Here is a 26,668-nt window from a genome sequence, read left to right on the forward strand (position 1 = left end):
AGAAGCAGAAGTCAGGCGATCTAGTATAGACAGCATGAAGGTCCATAAGGGTTGGAGGTTGGAGATCGGAGATCGGGGGTGATGGATGAGACACGAAACACAGGGCTTTCAGCCAGGAGACGAGGGTTAGCATCCCATGTGTGAACCCAACAATGTGTAGTTGTCTTTGTGTTCACAAGCCGTAAGTTTCATTTTCACTTTAGAAACGTAGTTATTTTAAGCCAAAACACAATGTTTCTCCCTAAACTTAACTAAGTTTTTTTGTTGTCTAAACCTAGAGAAGCATTTTTGTTTGTGTTCAAAATGTAACATTTAAATTCAGTTTTTAGAACATGTTAGAACATGTTGCTTTTAACTTTCACTTTCACTTTTACAACATAGGCATAGTAGACCCCTATTGACCCACATCTATAGCGCTTCTAGTGACTGATGACGCCTACAAGCATGCACAGAACAAGTCTAAATGTTTTCCATTCTTTGAAAATAGCGGTAAATCCATCAGCAGTAGTATATCACTGGTAAATAAACAAAACCTGATTATAAATGCACACACATTGTCTGTTTTAAATCCTTTGTCTCTTCAGGAGGATGTTTTGGACCAGGTGTCAAACAAGTCCTGGATAAGAAAGATGTCAACATTCGATGTGCTCAAACCCTCTGAAAGGTCAGCAACATACAGCACCTGGGCTGTGACAGATGCTCGTTCTTCCTTGTTTAAAGTTTCCAGGGTAATTCATGTTCAAAGAGCAATGAAGCCATGTGACTCTTTTTGATAATTATGGTTAACTCTCAGGTATAGCCATGTTCTCTGCGGCTGGATCGCCGGGCACGAGTCAGAGTATATGGAGACACTTCCTGAGCAGGAGGTCAGACTTGCCATCACGGAGCTCATCCGTACATTCACAGGTGAGTCTCAACCTATAGCTGCCCCCTAATTGCTGGTATGAATAAAAATGGATAGTAATACTTTATTGTTTCACTTAAATGTAGAGATACAAACTATTTTACCAAGATAATCACAATTAACAACAGGAAATGCACAGAAAAGCCTGGCAAACTGAGTGTGAGATGTCCTACATTGGCAGATAGCCCTTTTTGATATTGGGAAACAATACGGCCTTTCCTGTAGTGCCATCTTCTGGCCAAACTGCTCAGGTTCTGACTCATTAATGTGAGAATAGCAGAGAAGTGTCTCCATTTTCAGCAAAGTATACAGTGAGTGTTACAACCTCGAGGGCCACAAGTATGGCTTAAGCCTTAAAGAGTTGTCAGTTACTGTGTAGGATTGCTTTAATCTTGATGTGTTAGAGGATCTTAAGATGTTGTACATAAGGAGATAATAGTTATCCTGTAATTCGTGCTCAATGTACTGCTTTGACAATTGATCCATAATTATTGAACTGATTATAAACTTAAACTGGAAGCCAGTACTAGATTTAAGATTCAAGATCCAAAGCTTTATCGTCATCGCATAGAAAAAAAGTTGCACTATAATGAAATGATTAGCTTGCTGTTGCTTAGCTGGTTACTACTCTGTGTAGACTATCACTGGCTAAATCAACTACTCTTTCAGTGTGAGCACTTCTTGAGATTTTATGTACAGTATTTTCTAAAAATGTTTCTGAGCCTTTTGAGGATGATGCCTGAGTGACAGCATATCTGTGTGTGTACTTAGGAAACCCTACCATCACCCCGAGGAGAATCCTGCGCACCCAGTGGTTTCATGACCCCTGGACATGTGGATCTTACAGTCACACAGCAGTAGGCTGTTCGGTGCAGGACCTGGAGAACATGATGGAGGCCCTGCCTATGAAGGGATCACAGTCACAGGTACACAGATGAACATGTTTTACTGACTCAAACACACACACACACACACACACGTGCATACAGAGTACATACTCTGACTCACAAAATATGACTTTGAGCGAAATTGCTCTCATTTCTAACTGCTTTGGTCTTCAGCCCCTGCAGGTGTTGTTCGCTGGAGAGGCTACTCATCCCTACTACTACTCCACCGTCCATGGAGCTCTTCTCACTGGGTGGAGAGAAGCTGACAGACTCATCTCTCACTACTATCCACCAGTCCATGTCCAGATAAAAAATTGTAAGAGATGAACACATATGCATTAAACAAAGTTTTTCCCCAAAAAACTGTATTTTTATTTGTTTTCCAGTTGTGGAAAAATCATGCAGTAAGGGAACAAGCGTAAAATGGTACAGCGGAACAATGGAAAGTGTAAAATTGATCAAATTGCTCCAATCACAGACCATGTGTAATCTTACATAACCAGACCTGTCTCCACAGCTCTGTGTCAGCGCTAAAGAAAGGTCTGGCTCCGCACATTATCTCTGCTATAGGGGAAAAACTTCTATGGCTTGTTTCTATTTCTTTAAACAAATCACAATCTTGGGTGGCGCTAAGCACAGGATGCAGCGACGGTGGCCTTGCAAAATAGATAGCACAGATAGCAGAAGTGGAGGAGAGTGCAGCGTGAGATACAGTACGTGGCGGCTTATTGCCACAGTCTACGGTGAGTCAGACTACAAGTATTAACAAAAACAAATTAGAGACAACCACACAGTCAGCCGCCGACGTACAATAACAACGAAAGATGGCAAGCAAGTGGCCAGGGGCGAAGCAGGCGGACGGCCGGGGGGCAGAGCAGAGGCGGGGCAGGGAATCTCAGGCGGACGGCCTGGACGCAGGACCTCAGCGGTGGGCATCGACGAGGGCAGGACCCCTCAGGAGGACGACCACGGAGGCGAAACCCCTCAGGAGGACAACAATGGAGGCGGGACCCCTCAGGAGGACAACCACGGAGGCGGGACCACACTGGAAGAAGGCCACAGAGTCTTGAGGAGACTGATGACCCGGCTGTAGGTATATCCAGTGGTGAGCCGATCAGGGACTTGGGGTTGGCACTAGGTCCAAAAATCCCTGAATCGAGAGAGAAAGTCGCCAAGTCGGCAACACTGACAGCCCGTCCCTTAAGGCCTCCCTCCAAAGCCACTCCCCCAAAATAATCACTAGAGATGTAATGTTAACAACGAACATGGCAACTGTTAGCACTCACAGCTGTCAAGCTAGCAGGTCGTGGAAGACTCCGGTGAGGCGCAATGAGTGCACAGGTAGTGTGCGCAGGCAGGCAGGTGGTCCCATCCATTTCATTCAGGCCGAATGAAATGATCGTCCCGCGACAGCGACGGTCATCAAAATTTTTTTTTTTTTTTTGTCAAAGCATTTGATATATTGATTGCTGTTGGGTTGTACTGAATTTCAATTCCAACAAATATAACCAAAATATTTTTGAAGAAGTTAGTTTTAAGTTTTATAACTGTAGGACTAACATCATCACACATGAATACAGTTGGGCTCATTGGATCCACACGAGTCTCAGCTTGCCAGTGGTACCCAATTTATGTAATTCAAACACTGTTTAGGGACCCTAGTATGCAGAAATATTCAAACACGCCGTTGTAAAATAGGCGAAAATATAATTTATACTGCATGAAAAAACTGCATGGATTTTGTCGCACACTGCATGTGATTATCATAAAGTGGTCATGTCTGTAAAGGGGAGACCCGTGGGTACCCATGGAACCCATTTTCATTCACTGATCTGGAGGTCAGAGGTCAAGGGACCCCTTTGAGTTTCACCATACCAGTTTTTCATCGCCAAAATTTAGAGTGACTTCATTGTGTTAATCAGCCATCTTCCCAACATCCTAGCATGATATGGTACCGATGGATTTGTTAGGTTTTCTAGTTTCATGTGATACCAGTACCGTAGCTCTAGATCTAAAATGAGCTCGCTACAGCCTCTGAAAAAAGTCGGCCAAGGAGCTGAGGAGGGTAATGGGAAGCTGTTGTGTTTTTTTGCACTAAGCATTGACCACCATCATGTTGGATCCCTCTATCATTTTTAGCAATTTGAACAATAATTTAAAACAGACAGTCTAAGAATACTCCTCTTTAATCATTTTTTCCCCCCAGTAGCAGCGAAGTAACATTTTCCCCAGTTCTGTTGAATCAAAAGATACTGAAAAATAGGCAGAACACTCCCAAATGAAATGAAAACGCATTTAAATTACATTTGACAAACTACTGTACATAAATTACGGCATCCAGTTCATAGCAAAGATTTCTGAAAGCAGAACAGCGGAGATCTTCAGTGAATCCAAACAAGGCATTTCCCCATGCAGCGATGATGTTTAACATGTTCTCCGTCCAGGAGATTTTGATTAACTTGAAATGTTGTTTTGGTTTAAATCCTTTAAAATGCAGGCGAGTGGTACTGGATGACAGTGAGTCTCTTTTTTTGATGATAAAGATGTAATCAGATGGTCTGTCATGACTTTTTCCTGGGCTGGTCACAATAGGGTACGTTTTCTAGTAGAAGGCTCTCTCTGGGTCGAAGCACTGAGAGAGGAAGAGAGAAAATAAATGTAGCAAGTACATATTGTTTAAAAATATGTGATACGTCTGAGAGAAGTCAGGACTTCTGTTGTGTATTCCTTGCATTTTTTTCTTTCTAGCATGGTACCACATTTTTAGAAATATGACAGGATAAATATAATAACGTACGGAGTGTCTTATCTCCAACATGTTCCATTTGCATCGTAGCCTCTCGAAGAACAGCTTCCACACTTGAGCCCATTTTGATCATCTGTAAAAGCAGAAGGGTAATGAGCGCTGACAGATTACGAGACAAACATGTAAATTGCCCCTCTTCGCACATGGCAGCACCCCCTTTGTTTTGCATCTTTTGCACGTCAAACATGAAGCTAAAGTGCTGCTTTGCTCGAAAACTGCACCTGAACTTCAGTATATTTGATGACACTGGAGATGCTTTCTAAATCCTTTGCAATGCTTTGCCACAGCACATCCACACTGACACTCCAATATAGTGCAACTCTCTTTTTTCAATTAAATTCTAGATCCTAGTATCCAGCACCATCTCATGAGAGACAAAGCCGCTGTCTCAGAGCGCACTGACATTGTTTTGCTGTTTTTCTTTGTTTTAGGAAAGCATCAAATGAAACCTGTAATGCAGAGCTATTCTGCTATCATCAGCTTTATATCATTTTGTTTATTTTACTGTATGCTTACTGTAGCCGTCACTGTGTAGCTGAATTATCTAGGAAAAAATACAATAAAAAAATGTTGGATTGGACTTTGTATCTGCAGATACTCAATTGGAGGACTTAGAAGAATAATGCGCTTGAATGTTTCCCATGTGAAGTTCTTCGGTGTAATCATTGATGATCAGCTTAACTGGAAAAAACACATCTGTTATGTGTCCAACAAAGTTGCAAAAAATATTGGTATTCTACGGAGAGTAGGACATATCTTGTCACAATTTTTTTTTCAAGATCTATATTACTCTATAATTTATCTTTTCATATCTTATAGCAATATAGCATGGGCAAGCACATATAAAACCAGTCTCTAGTCCATCTTTTTATTACAAAAAAGGCTTGTTAGAATGGTCACCAACTCTAGGCGGAAAGCACATCATCACATGAATACAGTTGGGCTCATTGGATCCACAAGAGTCTCAGCTTTACAGTGATAACCAATTTATGTAATTCCAAGACTCTTTAGGGACCCCAGTATGCAGAACTATTAAAATACACCATTTTAGAATTGGCAAAAACGACAAATTTATACTGCATTCAAAACTCTGCAGCCATTTTCATTCACATATCTGGAGGTTAGAGGTCAAGGGACCCCTTTTGAAAATGGCCATGCCAGTTTTTCCTCGCCAGTCTAACTGTGGAGCGTTATTTAACCCTCTTTGCGACAAGCTAGTTTGACGTGGTTGGTACCGATGGATTTAGGTTCTCTAGTTTCATATGATACCAGTTCTTTCACTCTAGCTTTAAAACTGCTAAAACCTCTGAAAGACAGAACAGTCGGATTTATAAATTAAAATTAATACAGCGTTTTGGAGAATCGATACAGTATCACAAAACATAATAAAGCCATACTCATGTGTATCGATATTTTCTTACACCCCTAATTAAAATACATAACTGATGAAGTTTATGCAATCTATATATAAACAATGTCACATTCTGCTGCACTTTCACTGTACCTTCTCAATGTTTTCTTCTGACGTTTCATTTTTGTTTTTCCGGAACTCCTCGTTGATCTTTAATCTTGCAGCTTTGTGGGTGAAAAAAAAGTTGCATTATTAAGTTATCTACGGTTAAGGTAAACATCAGCTGTCATGGCAATTTTTTCAATGTCCTTTTTTCCAGTTGCCATTAATACACAGGTAGCAGTGATATACACAGACCCAATACAACAGATTCAGTTTAGTTTGTTATTTATTGAGGTTTAATGTACATTTTCCTAATCCTGCAAGTTGTATCGTGTTGTTCCGTTCCTGGTCTGTTGAGAACTGTATGCCCTCCCTCTACCTATGCCCCTACATATACAAATCCCTGTGCCAGCAAGTGTACAAAATAATACTGCAACATAAACAAAATAATATGTCATGCCAACAATAAACATAAATGGCTCCCATCACCCAACACAAATTTGGCCCAAGATGTTCTTGTGCTGGGAGTCAAACCAACATAACTCACCTGTCAGTGCTCTGTCATCCTCTTTGAATACAGCCATCCGGGTCCTGTGGAGCGCTTTAAACGTGCTCAGGACCTGCATTTATACAAACACTCAGCTGTTAGCAACATCAGGACCTGTATCTATACAAACATCCAGCTGTTAGCAACATCAGGACCTGCATTTATACAAACACTCAGCTGTTAGCAACATCAGGACCTGTATCTATACAAACATCCAGCTGTTAGCAACATCAGGACCTGTATCTATACAAACATCCAGCTGTTAGCAACATCAGGACCTGCATTTATACAAACACTCAGCTGTTAGCAACATCATGACCTGCATCTATACAAACACTCAGCTGTTAGCAACATCAGGACCTGCATCTATACAAACACTCAGCTGTTAGCAACATCAGGACCTACATCTATACAAACATCCAGCTGTTAGCAACATCAGGACCTGCATGTATAAAAACATCCAGCTGTTAGCAACATCAGGACCTGCATGTATACAAACATCCAGCTGTTAGCAACATCAGGACCTACATCTATACAAACATCCAGCTGTTAGCAACATCAGGACCTGCATGTATACAAACATCCAGCTGTTAGCAACATCAGGACCTACATCTATACAAACATCCAGCTGTTAGCAACATCAGGACCTACATCTATACAAACATCCAGCTGTTAGCAACATCAGGACCTGCATGTATACAAACATCCAGCTGTTAGCAACATCAGGACCTTGACAGTTGTTGAACTGAAGCAGCTGTAGACTAACAATTACAGCCGTTTTAGCAATCTACTTCCTACAATATGTAATCATGTGCTTTTATGATCAAACCAGCTAAAGAAACGAAAGAGAAACATTGTTTTAATGATGTTATTTTGTATAAAGCATGATCATATCCCGTCCTCACCTTCAAACGAGACCCCATCTTGACTTCTTTAGCTCACTTCCGGTTTGGAGCACGGCCTATAGAAGGAAGCTTGGTCACGGGTCGGGGGTATAACGCATGCGCAGTGTGTCTGAAGCTGCGGTCCTGCGTTGCGATTGGCTCAATTTCGGCGAGTGCAGACCAGATTTTACTGCGCATGTGTGTAACCCCTAAAATATGATGCGTTGATGACGCGTAATCTAGCCTCCTTTCCATAGGCCTTGGTTTGGAGGAAGTACCAACGACCAATCCGCGCAGACTTTACAGTGACGCGTTTTTGTAGCCAATGAGCGTCCGCTGTAACTTCACTGCGCTATAAGAAGACACTGAGACACTACCAGAGACCAGACCAGTACCATACTAGACCAGACCTGACAGGAGGCTCATCTGCACCAACATGGCTGAGACGGGCGGAGACACAATATTTGGAAAAATCATACGCAAAGAGATTCCTGCCGACTTAGTCCACGAGGACGACCTGGTATGATTAAACACTTCCACTCATGAACACACTTTAGGTGCAAGAAGTCCCGCTGCTGCTCGCAGGTGACGTTTAGCTCTGCGTTAGCTCTGCGCTAGCTCTGCAGAAACTGCTCCTTTACTGTACTTTAGTGAATCTTTAGACACGTGTGTTGTGTGTAGGTTGTTTAGCACAGAATAAAACAAAAACACAACCCTCTGTGCTGCGGTTCTGCATCTTATAAGTTAAGTCATTGCTCGTGTTGCATTTGCTGTCACTTGGCATCTGCAGCCAGTTGGCTTCCTACCAAGCTGTGGCGATATGACAATAAGACCAGATCCACTGCTGCTACTGCTGCACATCCTGTTAATATGTACTCACCAGGTCCACTGCTGCTGCGACTACTGCACATCCCGTTAATATGTACTCACCAGATCCACTGCTGCTACTGCTGCACATCCTGTTAATATGTACACACCAGGTCCACTGCTGCTACTGCTGCACATCCTGTTAATGTGGAGCCACTACACACTGAATATTCATGTTAGTGTTGCTGTGGTTTGGATAATGAAATCAGCATGTGTGAACTATTAACACATAGAAAACCCTCAAAATGTGAAGCATATATATTAAATATATATTTACACAAATTATTTATACATTACTACTACGACAACTACTACTTCTAATATTATTATTATTACTATGTCTATGAATGTTCCTTTGTTATTCATACTCAGTTTTTGACTAAAAATTGCAATATTTTGTTTTGTGATTCTGTATCGATTCTCAAAAACACTGTAGTTTAACTACAACGATTAACTCGGTCAGCATTTAATTTCATTTGCAAAGAGATGCACCCTCTCAGTGTGTGTGTGTGTCCTTCTCAAAGTAGAGCTATAATGTTGGATATTACAGGGACTGTGATAAATGCAGATGCAGATCTCACTGTTCTGATTGCTTAAAAAAAGTCAACTTTTTTACTCAATTTTCTGCATATGGTGGTGTGTTCTTTATACTGTCAGTTTCCCTAAAATTAGATTTAAAAAATCACAATATATGGCCTTATTTACAGTATCGCAATAAATTGAATTGTAACCCCTGTATCATGATACGTATCATATCGCCAGAATCTTGCCAATACACAGCCACAGTTTCAATGAATGGCATGTATTATCACTCACTATATTCAGGTTAAATATAAATATCTGTGAGAAAATGGTGCAATGTCAATAATAGGCCTAATATTAATAATAAATAACAATGAATATCAGTAATACAAATTATATATATATTATTTTAATGAGTTCAAAATTGAACCCCAATCCCCACAAAGTGGTTCATTGAAGAACCATTCTGAGGGGTTCCTTGAGGAACCTCTCCTGAGGAACCCTTTTTTAATTGAAAAGGTTCCTACACAGTGGCAATGGTGAGGAACCCCAAACGGTTCCTCGAGGCTCTTCTACTTCTAAGAGTGCAGCCTGTCGTAGCCAGTCAGAAGATAACGCAGACGATTCACAACGAACAACACCACTGTCTGTCAAACAGGTTTCACTGCTTTGTGTTCGGTGGTGATTTAAGTGATTTATAGCTGGCATGTGGTCCCGCCTCTGCTTACACACGTAGGCAAAATTGTTGGTACCCTTACGTTAAAGAGAGAAAAACCCACAATGGTCACTGAAATAACTTGAAACTGACAAAAGTAATAATAAATAAAAATTCACTGAAAATTAACTAATGAAAATCAGATATTGTTTTTGAATTGTGGTTCAACAGAATCATTTTTAAAAAACAAACTAATGAAACTGGCCTGGACAAAAATGATGGTACCCTTAGAAAAGATGGAAAATAATTTGACCATAGGGACATATTAAACTAAGGTGTGTCCTGTAAATGGCATCACATGTATCTTCAAACTTTTAATCAGTCAGTCTGCCTATTTAAAGGGTGAAAAGTAGTCACTGTGCTGTTTGGTATCATGGTGTGTACCACACTGAACATGGACCACAGAAAGCTAAGGAGAGAGTTGTCTCGGGAGATTAGAAAGAAAATTATAGACCTTCATGTTAAAGGTAAAGGCTATAAGACCATCTCCAAGCAGCTTGATGTTCCTGTGACTACAGCTGCACATATTATTCAGAAGTTTAAGGTCCATGGGACTGTAGCCAACCTCCCTGGACGTGGCCGCAAGAGGAAAATTGATGACAAATCGAAGAGACGGATAATACGAATGGTAAGCAAAGAGCCCAGAACAACTTCCAAAGAGATTAGAGGTGAACTCCAAGGTCAAGGTACATCAGTGTCAGATCGCACCATCCGTCGCTGTTTGAGCCAAAGTAGACTTAATGGAAGACAACCGAGGAGGACGCAAATCATAAAAAAGCGAGACTGGAATTTGCCAAAATGCATATTGACAAGCCACAAAGCTTCTGGGAGAATGTCCTTTGGACAGATGAGACAAAACTGGAGCTTTTTGGCAAGTCACATCAGCTCTATGTTCACAGACGAAGAGATGAAGCATACAAAGAAAAGAACACTGTACCTAATGTGAAACATGGAGGAGGCTCGGTTATGTTATGGGGCTGCTTTGCTGCATCTGGCACAGGGTGTCTTGAATCTGTGCAGGTGCAATGAAATCTCAAGACTATCAAGGCATTCTGGAGTGAAATGTGCTGCCCAGTGTCAGAAAGCTTGGTCTCAGTTGCAGGTCATGGGTCCTCAAACAGGATAATGACCCAAAACACATCTAAAAACACCCAAGAATGGCTAAGAACAAAACATTGGACTATTCTGAAGTGGCCTTCTATGAGCCCTGATCTAAATCCTATTGAACATCTGTGGAAGGAGCTGAAACATGCAGTCTGGAGAAGGCACCCTTCAAACCTGAGACAGCTAGAGCAGTTTGCTCACGAGGAGTGGGCCAAAATACCTGTAGACAGGTGCAGAAGTCTCATTGAGAATTACAGAAATCACTTGATTGCAGTGATTGTCTCGAAAGGTTGTATAACTAAATATTAAGTTAAGGGTACCATCATTTTTGTCCAGGCCAGTTTCATTCGTTTGTTTTTTAAAATGATTCTGTTGAACCATAATTCAAAAGCAATATCTGATTTTCATTAGTTAATTTTCAGTGAATTTTTATTTATTATTACTTTTGTCAGTTTCAAGTTATTTCAGTGACCATTGTTGGTTTTTCTTTCTTTAACGGAAGGGTACCAACAATTTTGCCTACGTGTGTATGTAACCACGTATTTCAGTCTTGGTTCACTCTTCCCAAACAGGTTTTCTATATTTCTGAACTGCGTAGTAATAATCTATAGATGATTCCCTTCATTTTCTAAATAGAAGAAGCATTATACAATGAGACCTCAAATGCAACATTAAGATACACTAATATTGTGTATGATATTCATCCATTATGGCCAATAGCAGCTCTATAAAAAGTCATGTCATACTGAGACACATCATGTTGACATTTTTGCAGATTTGCGATAACCAAGAATTGATGTGTTCATTTCAGCTGGAACAGACAATGATACAGTTTTCCATTTCTTTGCAATACTACCAAGTGTCTTTCTCACTACAGAGAGGTTTACCCATCATGCGCTTCTCTAACACAAACAATATCCACTGCTGCTGTTATGATTATAATTCTTAGTCTTTAATGCAAAAACTTTTTTTTAAACATGTGATATCATCTTTCACTGCCAATATACAGTAAATCCTACACACTGTACATACAGATATATAGACATGTATTCAGTTTCTATTCTTTGCACTATTTGTGTTTGCACTTAAAGAACACTTGATTTGTATTCAATTTATTTTTGTATAGCGTCAAATCACAACAGAAGTTATCTCAAGACGATATAGAATATATAAACTGGAAAAACAAAGTTTGGAAACTTGTGTTTGGTGGATTATTTCTCTGTTGTTACAATGCTAATGGTCATTGTATTTTACATCGTTGGAAAGCCTGTTTATTTACCTTCGCAGTGATGTCCAACTTGTAAGGATCATGCATTTGTGGGATGAGCAGCACAGCTGATTATGTGGGGAGCGCCCAAGAAAAATTTGCCAAAATGCTCCGTCAATGGTAAACAGTGTATTTTCCTGTTGGTGTTGACTCTTGTTTTGAGTTGTTTGGTGGATTGGATGATTGAACTCTATCAGTAACAAGGAACAAACGAGACAAATTGGCTATTTTACACTTTATTCATTTAATACACCGTCAGGAGCCTCAGTAGCGGTGGAAGATCCATACACAGCCACAACAGCCTGGCACCTCCTCCTCATGCTGGTCACCAACCTGGTCACACGTTGCTGTGGGATGGCGTTCCATTCCTCAACCAGGATTCATTACAGGTCAGCCAGCGTGGTTGTGTCGGTCACTCTAACACGTACAGCACGCCCAAGCTGATCCCACAAGTGTGGATTTGGGTTGAGGTCTGGACTCTTGGCAGGCCGTTCCATTCTCTCTACTCCCACATTGTGGAGGTAGTCTGTGATAACCCTGGCTCTGTGGGGGCGAGCATTATCATCTTGGAGGATGAAGTTAGGTCCCAGATTGTGGAGATATGGGATCGCCACTGGCTGCAGAATCTCATCCTGATATCTCGCTGCATTGAGATGGCCTTCAATGATGACAAGCCTTGTTTTGCCAGTGAGGGAGATGCCGCCCCACACCATGACACTGACCCCACCAAAAGCTGTTACTCCATCGGTGCAACAATCAGCATAGCGTTCTCCACGTCGTCTCCATACTTTGACCCTGCCATCCAACTTTGGCAGACAGAACCTGCATTCCCCCACATGTTCAGGTTCCATTGTCTGTGTTGTCGACACCAGCGCAAACGGGCCTGACGGTGAAAGGCAGTCATTGCAGGCTTCCTGGTAGTCTTATGAGAATACACTGTTTACCATTGGCAGAGCATTTTGGCAAATTTTTCTTGGGCGCTCCCCACATAATCAGCTGTGCTGCTCATCCCACAAATGCATGATCCTTAAAAGTTGGACATCATTGTGAAGGTAAATAAACAGGCTTTCCAACGATGTAAAATACAATGTCATTAGCATTGTAACAACAGAGAAATCATCGACTAAACACAAGTTTCCGAACTTTGTTTTTCTAGTTTTTTTTATGTATATAGATGGGTTTTTTCATTTCTTATTGTTGGTCATTGGTGCTTTATTTATATATATATATATATATATTAATTTTTTTATTAAGTTTTTCTATTTCTGTGTATGTACATTTAGAGACATGCATAAAAGGAGTCAAATTCCTTGTATGTATGTACTTGGCAATAAAGGTGATGCTGTAACAGCAGAGTATCTCCATATATGTACAGTAGATGAGGTGGACAATATATTAGCAACATCTTTGCTGAAATGGACTAAACTAACGTGGAAGTCACAATAGCCTTTATTGCATTGTAACATATAGATGTTTCAAATTTTTCGGGTCACTCAGGTAAACCAACGTCACAGCTGTCTGCACAGGCAAAGTTCTTCTTAATGCGTTCTTTTTATATTTCAGTGTGTGGCCTTCCGTGATGTCAATCCTCAAGCTCCCACTCACATCCTCGTCGTCCCAAGAAAGCCAATTGTTCGACTGTCACAAGCGGAGGATAGCGATGCTGCAGTAAGTATGACCTACTGTAGCTTTTATAATAGACTGGAACATGGCTTATTCCCCCTTTCAGTGATTTGTCCAACAACAGTGACCACTAGATGGAACCCTTTACACAACTTAACGCTTGTTGCTGTCTCTGAACGCTGTATTGTAAGCCGGGGGTTGTCTACTCATGCTTATACATACATGTACTGTATGTATTTTTACTTCTGTGTCATTCATTAACTCCCTCTGTCTGTCTCTTAGTTGTTGGGCCACTTGATGATAGTTGCGAAGAAGTGTGCTCAAGATGCGGGCCTGTCTAAAGGCTTCAGGATTGTCATCAATGACGGGGAGAACGGAGGCCAGACGGTTGACCATATCCACCTCCACGTCCTGGGTGGACGCAGTATGAAGTGGCCCCCCGGCTAAACTCCATCTCCCGGCACAGATCGTCCTGCCATCAGTGTTCACGTCTGTTGTCCGACAACCAGTGCTGTTCAATTTTGACCAAACCAGTCTGTCATGGGAAGTGCAAGTCAAACAAAATGTGGAAATTCATCAACGATAATAAAAAGCACTCAAAAACAATAGAGAGTTTGTCTTTATATTAAATTCACCAAACCAAACTTTTTTTTGAAGATGTGAAAAACTTAATTGTGATCTCAATGAAACCGCTGCTCACTATCCCTCGGTGCCTTTTGCAAGCATATAAGTGGAGGACAGAACTAAATCTAATCACTGCAGTTGACGATGGGAATCGAGGGTCTGCATACAGTTTCTGTGTCCGCAGTAAGAGACTTGTCAGAACTGCTGCTGTAGGTCTTGCAGAATAGTTTCAATTAGTGAGATACTGACTGTCATTCAATTTATTTTTGATTATGTAACGTTAAATCATAACAGAAGTTATCTCAAGACGCTTTTCATATAGAGCAGGTCTAGACCGTACTCTATAATTTAGAGACCCAACAAGAGATCCCGCATGCATTCTTATGTGACAGTGGAATGAAAACAAATTCCCTTTAACTGGTAACCCAGGGCAGGGATTCAGGAGGAATGTTGATTTGGTGCAAGGCAAACCTTTTACACTCAATCGAATTAATCAAAAAAGGTGAATTTTCCATTTGGCTCAAAATAAAAAGAGACGTTATTGCCACCTATTCATGTGTGCAGCATATATCCCCATCAGAATCCCCTTATTATAATGAAAATTGTTTCTCCATTCTTGAAGATGAGATCAATCACTACCAGGCCCAGGGAAGTGTACTGATCTGTGGTGACCTTAATGCCAGGACAGGTATAGAACCAGATTTTATTAACCCACATGGAGACAAACGTATACCTGACCAAATCAGCATTCCCCTCCCTTCACATCCCCACAGGAACAACTTTGACAAAACTGTCAACACAAGTGGGCACAGACTCCTGTAGCTATGTCGAACACTGGGTCTGTACATCGTCAATGGGCGACTTCGAGGAGACTCCTTTGGTCACTACACACACAGCTCTCCTCTTGGCAATAGCACAGTAGATTATAGCATTACAGACCTAGACCCCTTCTGTCTGAGAGCATTCACAGTCAGTCCCCTAACACCCTCATCTGATCATAGTCAAATTACACTGTACATTTGAAAGACAGTAACAGACCCTCATGCAGCAAAACCCAGTAAACTAAACTATACAAAACAACCTTATAGATGGACAAACAAAAGCAACGACAACTACCAGAAAGCAATCACACATCAAACAATTCAATCTCAATTAGACCATTTTCTTTCCACCTCATACCACCACAGTCCACCACAGTCCACCACCTGTACAGGATATTAATAACATATTTGACAATGTGGCAAATTTATCCAATCTGAAACAGTCTCAACATCACAGATCAAAACAGTCAGCCAATGAAAAGTGGTTTGACACAGACTGCAAACATCTGAGAAAAACACTCCGAAGTTTATCTAATCGGAAACACAGACAACCTGATGATCCTGAGCTCCGCCTCCAATATTGGGAAACACTGAAATTATACAGAAGAACACTCAGAACTAAAAGGGAACAACATGCACAGCACCAATTGGATATAATGGAAGAGTCCAGCGACTCAAATACTTTCTGGAAAAAATGGCACTCTTTCAGCAAACCACACAAAGAAGAACTGGCTATTCAAAATGGTGAAATATGGAAAAAACACTTTGAAAACCTGTACAGCACAATCACACTGAATTCGGCCCAAAATGATCTCAACAAACTCCAAACCCTAGAATCAGTCGTTAAAGACAATCGGAACCCTTTAGACTATCACATTACTGAAGAGGAGCTACTGGCTAAGATCCAGGCCCTGCAACCAAGGAAGGCCAGTGGTCCTGATGCTATTTTAAATGAAATGCTGAAAATGGAAATAAATTTGACCCAAACAATTACAGAGGCATATGTGTCAGCAGCAACCTGGGGAAGTTATTCTGCAGCATTCTAAACAGCCGACTGCAAGACTTCCTCAGTGAACATAATGTCCTGAGCAAGAGTCAGATTGGATTTACACCACAACATCGAACTACAGACCATATCTACACCCTCCACACCCTCATTAATAAACATGTCCATCACAACAAGAACTACAGACCATATCTACACCCTCCACACCCTCATTAATAAACATGTCCATCAAAACAAGAACAACATTTTCTCTTGTTTTGTAGATTTCAAAAAAGCATTCGATTCAATTTGGCATAATGGTCTGTTCCTGAAATTAATTGAAAAAGGTGCAGGAGGGAAAACCTATATCATTAAAACAATGTATACAAATAATAAATGTGCTGTGAAAATTGGCAATATGGAAACAGATTTCTTCCCCCAAAGTAGAGGGGTGAAGCAGGGCTGCAGTCTCAGCCCCACCCTGTTCAACATTTATATTGATGAATTGGCAAAATCACTAGAACAATCCCATATCCCTGGTCTCACCCTCTCTGACACAGAAATTAAATGCCTACTTTTTGCAGATGACCTCATATTGCTAGCTCCATCTAGGGAGACATTACAACAGCAACTGGATCATCTGCAGACCTTCTGTCAGACCTGGGCCCTTACAGTTACCTGGAAAAGACTAGAGTTATGGTCTTCCAGAAACGACCCAGGTGTCAGGGAAACCCAAACAGGTTCTTACTGGGCTCCACTGATATAGAACAGACACACAGCTACACATATCTGGGACTAAACATAACATCAACAGGGAATTTCAAACTGGCCATTGATGATCTCAGAGACAAGGGAAGAAGGGCCTTCTATGCAATTAAAAAGTCTTCAAACATATATACCTGCAAGAATCTGGCTCAAAATATTCAACTCTATAATTGAACCAATTCTACTGTATGGTAGTGAAGTGTGGGGTCCTCTTGCAAATCAAGACTTTGATAAATGGGACAAACACCCAATGGAAACCCTACACGCTGAGATTTGCAAGAGCATTCTCAGAGTCCAGGAACACCCCCAACAATGGATGCCGAGCTGAATTAGGCCAATTTCCCCTTTTAATTAGGATACAAAAAAGAGCCATCAAATTCTACAACCACCTAAAAACAAGTGACCCCAACTCCTACCATTACAAAGCTCTCCATCACCAAGAGGAGAACATAGAGAGGAGTCCCCTCAGCCAGCTGGTCCTGAGGCTCACCTCCTCTAACAGCACCAGGCCTGAGGACATAAACAGCCCTCACACTATTTGGACCAACCAAATTATAGCTAAAGAAAAAGAAAATTACATCAACTATTGGACATCTACCACAAAACCTCAACACAAACTTCAATGCTATTTGGCTCTAAACAGACAGTACACAGTGGCAGACTATCTGACCACCGTGACTGACCAGAAACAGAGAAAGACATTGACTATGTACAGACTCAGTGATCACAGCCTGGCCATAGAGACTGGCCGACACAGGCAGACCTGGCTGCCTAGAGAAGACAGGCTGTGTCAGCTCTGTCCACAGAGACAGGTGGAGACAGAGCAACATTTCCTGCTTCAATGTAGCACATACGACGAAATTAGGGAAAAATTCTTCACAAAAATTAAATGTAAACTCCAAGATTTTGATTCCCTCTCTGACCAAAATAAAATACAACATCTACTTGGAGAAAATAGTGTCATCGCCAAAGAAGCTGCAGGATATATCAGTGCAAGTCACAGCCTGAGAGACAACCACAACAACACATAATAGATGGAACTCACACTCTGCCTTTTATTTACTCCTCTACTTCATGGTTTGTTTGTTTTTATTTGGTTTTTTTTTATATATACATTTGATATTGCAATATTTTGTTATTAATTGTTTTTATCTGTTTGTTTTACTGACACAACAAACTTGAATTATTTCTGTATTGTTTTCTACCATTTCCATGTTCTTTTTAAATATCTATATATTGTAATTTGCTTAATGAATTGTATTTATGTGTATATATATGTTTTTGTTTTTATTTTGTTATTTTTTTTATTATTATTATTATTGAATTGACGCTTTGGCAATATTGTTCACCTGACAGTCATGCCAATAAACCAAATTGAATTGAATTGAATAGAGAGAGAGAGAGAGAATATAATAGACATATGACTACTGCTACTAATAATAGCAGTAATGGTAGCAGCAATAATAAGGCTGATAATGATGGTGGCAGTGGGTGTCAAGCAGGCAGTAGATGCGGCAGCCGAAGGAACCCCGATCCATGAATACCTGCAAGACGAGAAAACATAAAGACATTAATACCATGCATTAGATATATATTTTTGGCATCATTGGGCAAAAATTCCACAATAACCTTTCAGCATATTGTAATTCAAGACTTCTGCTCCTCCTCATGGCTCTGTTTTCAGGCTTTAAAAAAATCTAGCCCGTGACAGGAGATTTTGACCAATCACAGGTCATTTCATTGAGAGTGCGTTCCTATTGGCTGGGCTCCGGTAATGTGACCGTAACTTGGCGTTCCTTCAGCAGATTCCACAATGGCTGCCGCCTCACAAACGTTCTCATTTTACAGCTAAACCGTGCACTACAAGATGATTCTGAAAACATTTGAGGAGAGAGATAGGCATTAACGTAACATAATATTGATTCATATTTGATCAGCGCTGCCTAGTTTGACCGTTTGGTCGGAGTTTGTGAGTGATTAACAGCCGGCTCTCAAAGACGGCAGATGGACAGCAGACCTCAGATCAGCTCTGACTGCTTATTTTCCTCCGGTCTGTGAAATCTTGCAGATGCCATTAGGAGCACCGGAGGACACAGAGGAACATGATTTTTTTTCAGATTACCTGTTTCATGTACTACTGTCACGATATAGTGACTGTTTTATAAAAAATAACTTTTTCTAATATTTGCTCCATCTCGCCTACTTCATCTTTAATGGGACATGAATATATACAGAGGGAGAGGGAGAGAGGGAGAGAGGAGCTCAGTGTGTCATAGGAAGTCCCCTGGCAGTCTAGGCCTATAGCAGCAGAACTAGGGGCTGGTCCAAGGCAGCCTGAGCCAGCCTTGGACCAGCCCACGTGCTAGCCAAGGTGTCATGTAGACACTCGATTTATAGAGTTTGATCCTTTGTATTAGGCACAGCATTTAGCTGACGCTGTACTTTGAATATGCTCATTGGTGCTTATATATGTAATACCACATTAATAGTCTGTGCAGTCTATGGTTAGTATTTCTCAGTTTAAAAAGATCCAAACACTTAATCATGCAAATGCTTAACAGAGTTCAGACATCACAAAGGGGGGGAAGCTGAGTCATTTGCATTTTCAGTTGAGACATGATTAATGGTCGAGAGATTAGACAGGTCTACTTTTATTCAGTAAGAATTATGGAAATTCAATCTGAATATAGAATGATCCCTTTGCCTTTTCTTTGATTAAAAGGTCCCTGCTGAAAGTCCAGTTTTGGAATGAATAAATAAATATGGGTTCCTTCTGTCAGTGGTGGTGACATCGGCTGTAAAGAGACAATTTCCAAAAGCAGAATCGCATAGAAATTACAATCTGAAGTCAGTCCAGTTTAATACCCAGTCAAATGAAAACAGAGAAACAAAGTGAATGGCTCTGTTTTTATTAACAGTAAGAAACAATGCAGATAGTTGAACAAATATAAAATGCATGAAACATCCACAAAATATTAAACAAAAAAAATAAATAAAATGCTGTTTTTCTTCTTTACAAAAAATGACAAAGAACACTGATCAGATGACACATGTAGAATTTAAAAAATAAACATGTACCTAGCAATCACAGTCCCCTAATTTCATTTCTTTTGATAAAACGGGGGGGAAGGAAAAAACAAAACAAAACTACGATTTGAGGTTTCGTTTGTACAGACAGAATAGTTCCAGAGAGGCAAGGCAGTCACTTGACATTTGACGCGGCCTTCCACCGCTTCTTCACTGCTTCTGTATGAAAAACGCCACAATCTGATGTGCAAAATAAGAGAAATCTTTTCGACAGCTACGTCCTTTTCTTTTAATCAATGCCCTTCTATAGTCAAAATGGGCACTTTGAGGCATTGAAAAACACTGTACAGTACAGTAGAGCGAGAAGGAAATGAACATGTATTCTGGTACCTAAATTCACTATTGTAAGAGTTTCTAAGTACTAATATACTGCCTCAAGAACACTGACTAGAAGCTGAGGAGAGATTCACAAAATGGTTAGTCCCCATAAAGTAACTAGAAAAGCAGCAAAGTCAATGAGAAAGAGGTTAATTATACTGTATGCAATATTACAGTATCAGTACGCTGGACCCCCCCGCTGGTAGAAATGGAACAACGCACCTATATACACTGATATGAAGCCGCTTTACAAACAAAACTCCTAAAGTAGATGGGGAGCTTACTTTCAAATGTGTGTTCATTTCCACTCACTGAACTTCCTCAGAGACACATTTTGAGGGACAAAATGCCTCCTTGTAAGTCACACGTGATCTTTAAAACTAATGCCAGCAGCTTTTCCATGTTCAGGTTTTGTGTGTACTCAAACCGGTGAGTGACAGACAAAGAAAATGAAATGAATTGCGAGGCGGTTCGAAGCATTAAAAAGTAAAGGTCTACAATATCTACAATACCAGTATCTAAATATTAGAAAATATTTAGTTTAAACAGTTATTTTCTTTGCTCATCATTGCTAGTTTAAAAACATCAACCGTGACTGGAAAAAGTAGAAAAAAAAGCCAATTGGAAATCATAGGACACTTGAGTGGATGTACAGTAGCAAATAGCTAAGGGCACTGATTCTCACGGGTCATGTCAAACTAGCCAAAAAAGGTATGGCAGCAATGATTCAAACTAACGTTTCATTATAATAAATAAGCTTTTTTTGAATGAAAAATGGTCTTGACATTCAGAGAAAGAGGGTGATCTGCAGAAGGTGAGACATATAAGGGTTGTGTCTAGAAGGGAGCCTGCAAATCGCTGCCAGACAACCTATCTCAACCTTAACGATCTCGTTAAGTTTGCGGGCTCCCTTCTAGCCACTACCACACATAAGATAAACCGCCATATTTTAAATACAGATTCTCCGGCTTTTGCACAACAGATGAATTTCAAGATGGCTCGACTGTTTGAAAATATCAACAAACTTGTTAACTTTGGTAAGTGTCTGAAAAATGATCATTGGTTTCCCAAATGCTGTTACTATTGTGTAAAACTACCATTCGGTTATTAGTAAGATCAACACAGACACCAACTTGCAGGAAGAAATCTCTCAGCTCTGTCCTGTACATGCTACTGGGAGTAACACACTTTGTTCCAACTACTGGGGAGAGAAAGAGGGAGGGAAAGAGTAAAACATGATGGGTGACGGAGAAAGAGATGGGGAGGCACTACAGATCCTTTTTCAACGGAGTCAGTTTCAGAGACGCATCGATGGACGGTTAGAGTTGTGAGCAGTTTCAGGCATGTCTGTATGACTGCGTGGTTTTGTCAGGGTGGTTACTTAAGGCTGCGGAAATATTCTTTGTACTGAACAAGAGCTAATAAATCACTGCAGTGTGCTGTATTTCAATAGAACATAAGTGTTATTTTACAATGCATTCTGTTTGTCTGAAAGTACTGTATTAAAAGTTGTTCTGTATATTCTTTGAGGGGGACAGAGGGCTGCTACTATCGAGGATGTGTTTTTAAGGCATGTCCTTAGTGTAGGTAGGGTCCAGACACGTGGAGAAGGCAAGAGGAGAAGACTGGAGGAGACTGTACAACCACAGAGATGTGTCCACTGAGAGAGCAACCTTCAGTCCATCAGGACAGGAAGTCAGGTTGGCCAGTAAGCATGAACAGCTTGAAGTTGAAAAGCTCATAATATGACTCCGTTCCAGGGGTTTATCCATGATGCATCAGTCGGGGTTTAGGTCAGTTTGAAGCACTTCATTTCCGGCCAAGTCTGGTAACACTTCAGCTAAATTGTGTTTATATGTATTCTACCCATAATCTTAGACTGGTGGCAGTAGGATGGCAACTGTTCTACACCTGCTTGTGGATATTGGACCACCAGCCACCTGCACTCCAATCCAGACTTTATTCACATAACATCGACTTCAGGGGAAACTTTCACTTCTGTGCGATGGCCTCCTCTCCGCTTGGCCGTATGCGGTTGAAGGGCAGTCCTCCGACTCCCGCTAACCCGAGACTCAAGCCGGGCTCTCGTGCCGTCTCCTCCGTGCTGGCGGAGGAAGCTTGAACCCTGGCGGAGGCTGCTGATCCTCCAGGCCCGGGGAGGATCTCCGGCAGAGCTTCTTTGGCTGAGGGCGCGGACCCAGGGCTGGTGGCAGAGGGGGAAGTCGTTTTGGCGGTTTGGGGCTTGGTAGGGGTGGTGGGGCTAGTCAGGCCGAGGCTGGCCAGGGCGTCCAGAGTCCCATCTGGGTCTACCATCACATTGATCACTGGGACAGAAACAAGGAGAGAATCAATGTATATGTATATTCACAGCTAGTTTGTCTTAAAGGCCCTGAAAGCCTATTTTCTTAAGGTGGGTTCACATAGGCCGAGAAGTGCTGCGCTATGTTAATCGTTACACGAGCTGAAGCCTTGCTCTTCACACCAGAAGCATATTTCTCCGTGCCGGTCAACAAGCGATTCTGTTCCTCTGCTGTTTAGTATAGAGCTCTCTCCCTCTCTCTCTCTCTCTCTCTCTATCTGTATGCTTGTGTGTGTGTGCTCGTCTCTCTCGCTCTCTGTTTAGACACAACTGACACATGTGGAATAAGTATGTAATTTAAAACCTACGATCACAAACAGCAGTGACGCTCGGCTACTTCTAATAAATATAGTGGATGGACTTTGAAATGTGATTGGGGGGAGGGACTGGGAGGGAATCAGAGGAATTAAAACTCCGGAGGACCAGCGATAAAAGAGGAGAGGGAAGTAAAAAGCGTTCGTGGGATGCATATTTTATCATCTTATCAGAATCTGATAATTTATATTACATATAATATATCATGTGTTCTATGGGTACCCACGAGTCTCCCCTTTACAGACATGCCCACTTTATGATAATCACATGCAGTTTGGGGCAAGTCATAGTCAAGTCAGCACACTGACACACTGACAGCTGTTGTTGCCTGTTGGGCTGCAGTTTGACATGTTATGATATGAGCATATTGTTTTATGCTAAATGCAGTACCTGTGAGGGTTTCTGGACAATATGTGTCATTGTTTTGTGATGTTAATTGATTTCCGATAATAAATATATACATACATTTGCATAAAGCAGCATATTTGCCCACTCCCATGTTGACAAGAGTATTAAATACTTGACAAATCTCCCTTTAACGTACATTTTGAACAGATAAAAAAATGTGAGATTCATTTGCGATTAATCTGATTAAATATTTGAATGGATTGACAGCCCTAGTTATTAGTACTAGTGTGATTATACTGGAGGTGTGTGTCTTTACCTTGAAGCTGTTTCTCAACTCTCTTCAGTTCGAGCAGAATTGAGGAGATCTCCTGCAGAAAGGAGGACAAAAAGACAACCATTAGCTCCCAATAATTCTCCGCACTTAAATGTCTTGTTATCAAATATTGGTCAGACAGACCGGACTCCGTACCTTGTTGGAGGTTTTCAGGAGTGGTATGTCACTCTCCGATCGCAGCTTATTCTCAATTTCGTCCCAGTTCCTGTTCTTATCTTTAAACAATATCCTGGAGAAAAAATCACAACAGGACATCAGTTCATTCACAGTGGCTGTACAAAACAACACAATGGCACACTGAGGGATAATCATTACCTGACTTTATAGTATAATCTAAGTAAACAGAAGTATAATTACCTGATTTTTCCTGCTGTTTTGTCGATAGAGGTTCTGATCTTGGTGGACAGCTGAGAAACTGAATGGAGCAGCAGGCTGTCCAACACCGCCTGAATACACAGAGGAAAAGAAAAGAAGTTAACAACCTGAAGGTGATCGCTGATGTGTTCTTGTGAAAGCCTGCATGTTGGTATATTTTTGATGTCATGCGCTCTGCGATGCTTCTCACCTCCTCTCGGTTCCAGGTGCGTCTCCTCAGAGCTCGGGGCTCCAGGCTGTCAGGGGCACGGGGGCGGAGCTCCACCGGCTTACCGTTGATCTCTGGTGCCTTATTGGTTGAAATCACAGGCGGGATCTTTCTGAAGTTGAGGCTCTCGTCAAACACCCGATCCACCAGCTGGGCAAAGGCAGGGAGACATGTAGAAGGGAGGGGGAATTAAAATGAAAAAAAAACTCAAAGACATTTTCTCACAGTGTAATTCAAGCTTTGTTTAATAGAGTGAAGTTGAGATGTGTGAGAAATGAAGGGATGAAGAACTCTCTTAGAGAGAGTTCAGCAGCTCTAAAGCTTTAATTGTCCGGCCAAAAAAAGTCAGATTTAATCCGATTGTATTAAAATAAGTAAATCCTCTAATGGCAAAAATAATAAAGGAATGAAAGTGGAGCAGATGGGAGTGTAATAAATGAAGAACCTCTCACAGCAGATGAAAGCCACAAAGCAACACAGGAGGGATGGCGAAGGCGCAATGGAAGCAGTGTAAGGCGATGATAGAAGAAGAGAAACGGGCACCTTTCTCATGCTCTCCTGTATGTCCGGCTGCGTGGGACGTGCAGGGCCTACCTCTTCCCGGGTGTCGATGGCCGATCCCGGGGTGGTGGCGGCGGTGCTGACGGTGGTGCTGGGCGCCGTGCCGGATGAGCTGACCGAGTCGATCTCGCCGGCCACGTCGTGGATCTCGCGGGCCAAGATGGCCAAGTCCTTAGCCAGGTCCTGGCTGATCCTGCGCACACAGGGGAATAACCTGTTAACCATCAGACAGATGAAGGAGGTCTTTAGACATCTATGTGAACACATGCAACATGTAAACACACACAATAACCTGTAATCACATTCACATCCAGATCACAGATTATAACGTGCTAATGCAAAATTGTTTTAACAATCCAAGCAATCAGCTGATATGATCATATTTGGATAAATATCCATGTACTGTATATTATCATAATTGATCAAATTGATTATACCATAGACTGTATATAAAGATGGACCACGCGTCTCCACGTCCTCCCAAACCAAACTTATCAGAAAAATGAACACTTGAAATACATCAGCGTAATCATGCGTCATATTAAAACATGACATAAATCATGAAAGATGAAATTCTTTTATCAGTCTTCAATACCTGGCTATCTCCTCGCTGTGTGCTGTCCAGTCCTTGATGTACTCCTCTTGCTCTTTCATGCGGTGTTTGATCGCCCCTCCACCCGGACCCGTCACCACGGCGGAGCCTGGGCTCGCGGCGGTGCCGAGCCTCGAGCTGCGGTGCGGGGCGAGGTGATGAGGTCGCATGTGGGAGCGTCCTCCGTGCTTCGGAGAATTCCGGTTGGAGCCGAACTCTTCCTCCGAGGTGGAGCCGTACTCCGGCGGCAGACGTCTCCACCTGCTGCTGCTGGACACTGTGAACGTATTGGAAAGGCGACATGTTCAGTCAGCATTACTGTACTTTATTCCGTTACAATATGTGTTATTCATGAAGTTAATAAAAGAGCTTGTGAACATGAGGCTTTGTTACTGAGGCAGCCCCCAGCTGATCCTGCTTACATCAGACAAAATTCAAATATTGTGCAAGTAGTAGATCATGGAGGAGTGTGGATCTTTTTGATCATGGACTTAAACAAATATAGATATACTAGGGCCGTCAAACACGTAAATGCAAATTCATTTTAACGCCACAAATTTCTTTAACGCAACTTGTGATTTTTAAGAAAACAAACATTATGTGGGTCCATAAAAAAATCATTTTTGGCAGTTGTCAAAGCTAGAGTGAAGATACTGACTAGCTTGTCGTGAAGGAGGTTAAATAACGCTCCAAACTTATGCTAAATTTTGGCGAGGAAAAGTGGAATGGCCATTTTCAAAGGGGTCCCTTGACCTCTGACCTCCAGATCAGTGAATGAAAATGGATTCTCTGGGTACCCACGAGTCTCCCCTTTACAGACATGACCACTTTATGATAATCACATGCAGTTTGGGGCAAGTCATAGTCAAGTCAGCACACTGACACACTGACAGCTGTTGTTGCCTGTTGGGCTGCAGTTTGCCATGTTATGATTTGAGCATGTTTTTATGCTAAATGCAGTACCTGTGAGGGTTTCTATTGTATTATTGATTAAATATTTGAATCGATTGACAGCCCTGAGATAAACTTGATTTTACAAAGATAAAAAAGATGAACTTTATGTTCCAATAACATGTTATTGTTCTCTGCAGTTTACTTTACATCCTTCTGGAACTGACAAATGGGGGGTGGGGGGGGCTGTGAATAATAAAGATTGGTGAAGCAAAGCATTTGATTTTTTTTTGTATCTTAGTGTGTTAAGTTGTTGTTATTTGACGTCTATTTATGATGTTAAAACCACACTGAAAACAACAGAAACAGCAACAAAAACACTGGAGTTTATACAAAAAGCTCCAGGCAGCCAACAAATGCAAGGTACAACATATCTCCATAGATATGTTAAACTGCTTCAAAATGGTCTCACACACCAGCTGCATTAATGGAGCTGCACCATGATG

The 26,668-nt window shown here is 41.3% G+C and overlaps 4 protein-coding genes across 9 annotated transcripts in view; 2 read left to right on the top strand and 2 right to left on the bottom strand.

Moving 5' to 3' along the window:
- LOC141773644 (peroxisomal N(1)-acetyl-spermine/spermidine oxidase-like) overlaps positions 1-2,169 on the top strand; it is a 28,182-nt gene extending 26,013 nt beyond the window's left edge. For both annotated transcript variants that reach the window (XM_074645516.1, XM_074645515.1), the window contains exons 7-10: positions 585-664; positions 794-906; positions 1,676-1,830; positions 1,966-2,169. In XM_074645516.1, the coding sequence (XP_074501617.1) occupies positions 585-664; positions 794-906; positions 1,676-1,830; positions 1,966-2,118 (501 nt within the window). In that variant the 3' untranslated portion in view covers positions 2,119-2,169. The remainder of the gene's footprint in view (positions 1-584; positions 665-793; positions 907-1,675; positions 1,831-1,965) is intronic.
- Positions 2,170-4,307: 2,138 nt separating this feature from the next.
- Positions 4,308-7,638, bottom strand: lyrm7 (LYR motif containing 7). The gene is made up of 5 exons (XM_074645530.1): positions 7,503-7,638; positions 6,598-6,670; positions 6,102-6,172; positions 4,589-4,670; positions 4,308-4,423 (listed from the first exon to the last, which is right to left on the bottom strand). The coding sequence occupies exons 1-5, from the start codon at positions 7,518-7,520 to the stop codon at positions 4,353-4,355; spliced, it is 315 nt and encodes a 104-aa protein (XP_074501631.1). The 5' UTR covers positions 7,521-7,638; the 3' UTR covers positions 4,308-4,352.
- Positions 7,639-7,839: 201 nt separating this feature from the next.
- On the top strand, positions 7,840-14,185 carry hint1 (histidine triad nucleotide binding protein 1). The gene is made up of 3 exons (XM_074645529.1): positions 7,840-8,001; positions 13,520-13,624; positions 13,862-14,185. Exons 1-3 carry the CDS (start codon positions 7,918-7,920, stop codon positions 14,024-14,026), a joined length of 354 nt encoding a protein of 117 aa, XP_074501630.1. The 5' UTR covers positions 7,840-7,917; the 3' UTR covers positions 14,027-14,185.
- A 5,482-nt stretch (positions 14,186-19,667) lies between these two features.
- The window catches only part of cep170aa (centrosomal protein 170Aa), a 66,494-nt gene continuing 59,493 nt past the window's right edge, over positions 19,668-26,668 (bottom strand). For 3 of the 5 annotated variants that reach the window (XM_074645500.1, XM_074645499.1, XM_074645503.1), the window contains 7 exons: positions 25,275-25,548; positions 24,662-24,893; positions 24,101-24,268; positions 23,893-23,981; positions 23,671-23,764; positions 23,518-23,569; positions 19,668-22,503 (listed from right to left, as the gene is read on the bottom strand). In XM_074645500.1, the coding sequence (XP_074501601.1) occupies positions 22,172-22,503; positions 23,518-23,569; positions 23,671-23,764; positions 23,893-23,981; positions 24,101-24,268; positions 24,662-24,893; positions 25,275-25,548 (1,241 nt within the window). In that variant the 3' untranslated portion in view covers positions 19,668-22,171. The remainder of the gene's footprint in view (positions 22,504-23,517; positions 23,570-23,670; positions 23,765-23,892; positions 23,982-24,100; positions 24,269-24,661; positions 24,894-25,274; positions 25,549-26,668) is intronic. The other 2 variants (XM_074645502.1, XM_074645501.1) reach the window with 1 other exon arrangement.

Source organism: Sebastes fasciatus, chromosome 9 (assembly GCF_043250625.1).
Source record: "Sebastes fasciatus isolate fSebFas1 chromosome 9, fSebFas1.pri, whole genome shotgun sequence".
In the NCBI taxonomy this organism is placed as follows: Eukaryota; Metazoa; Chordata; class Actinopteri; order Perciformes; family Sebastidae; genus Sebastes; species Sebastes fasciatus.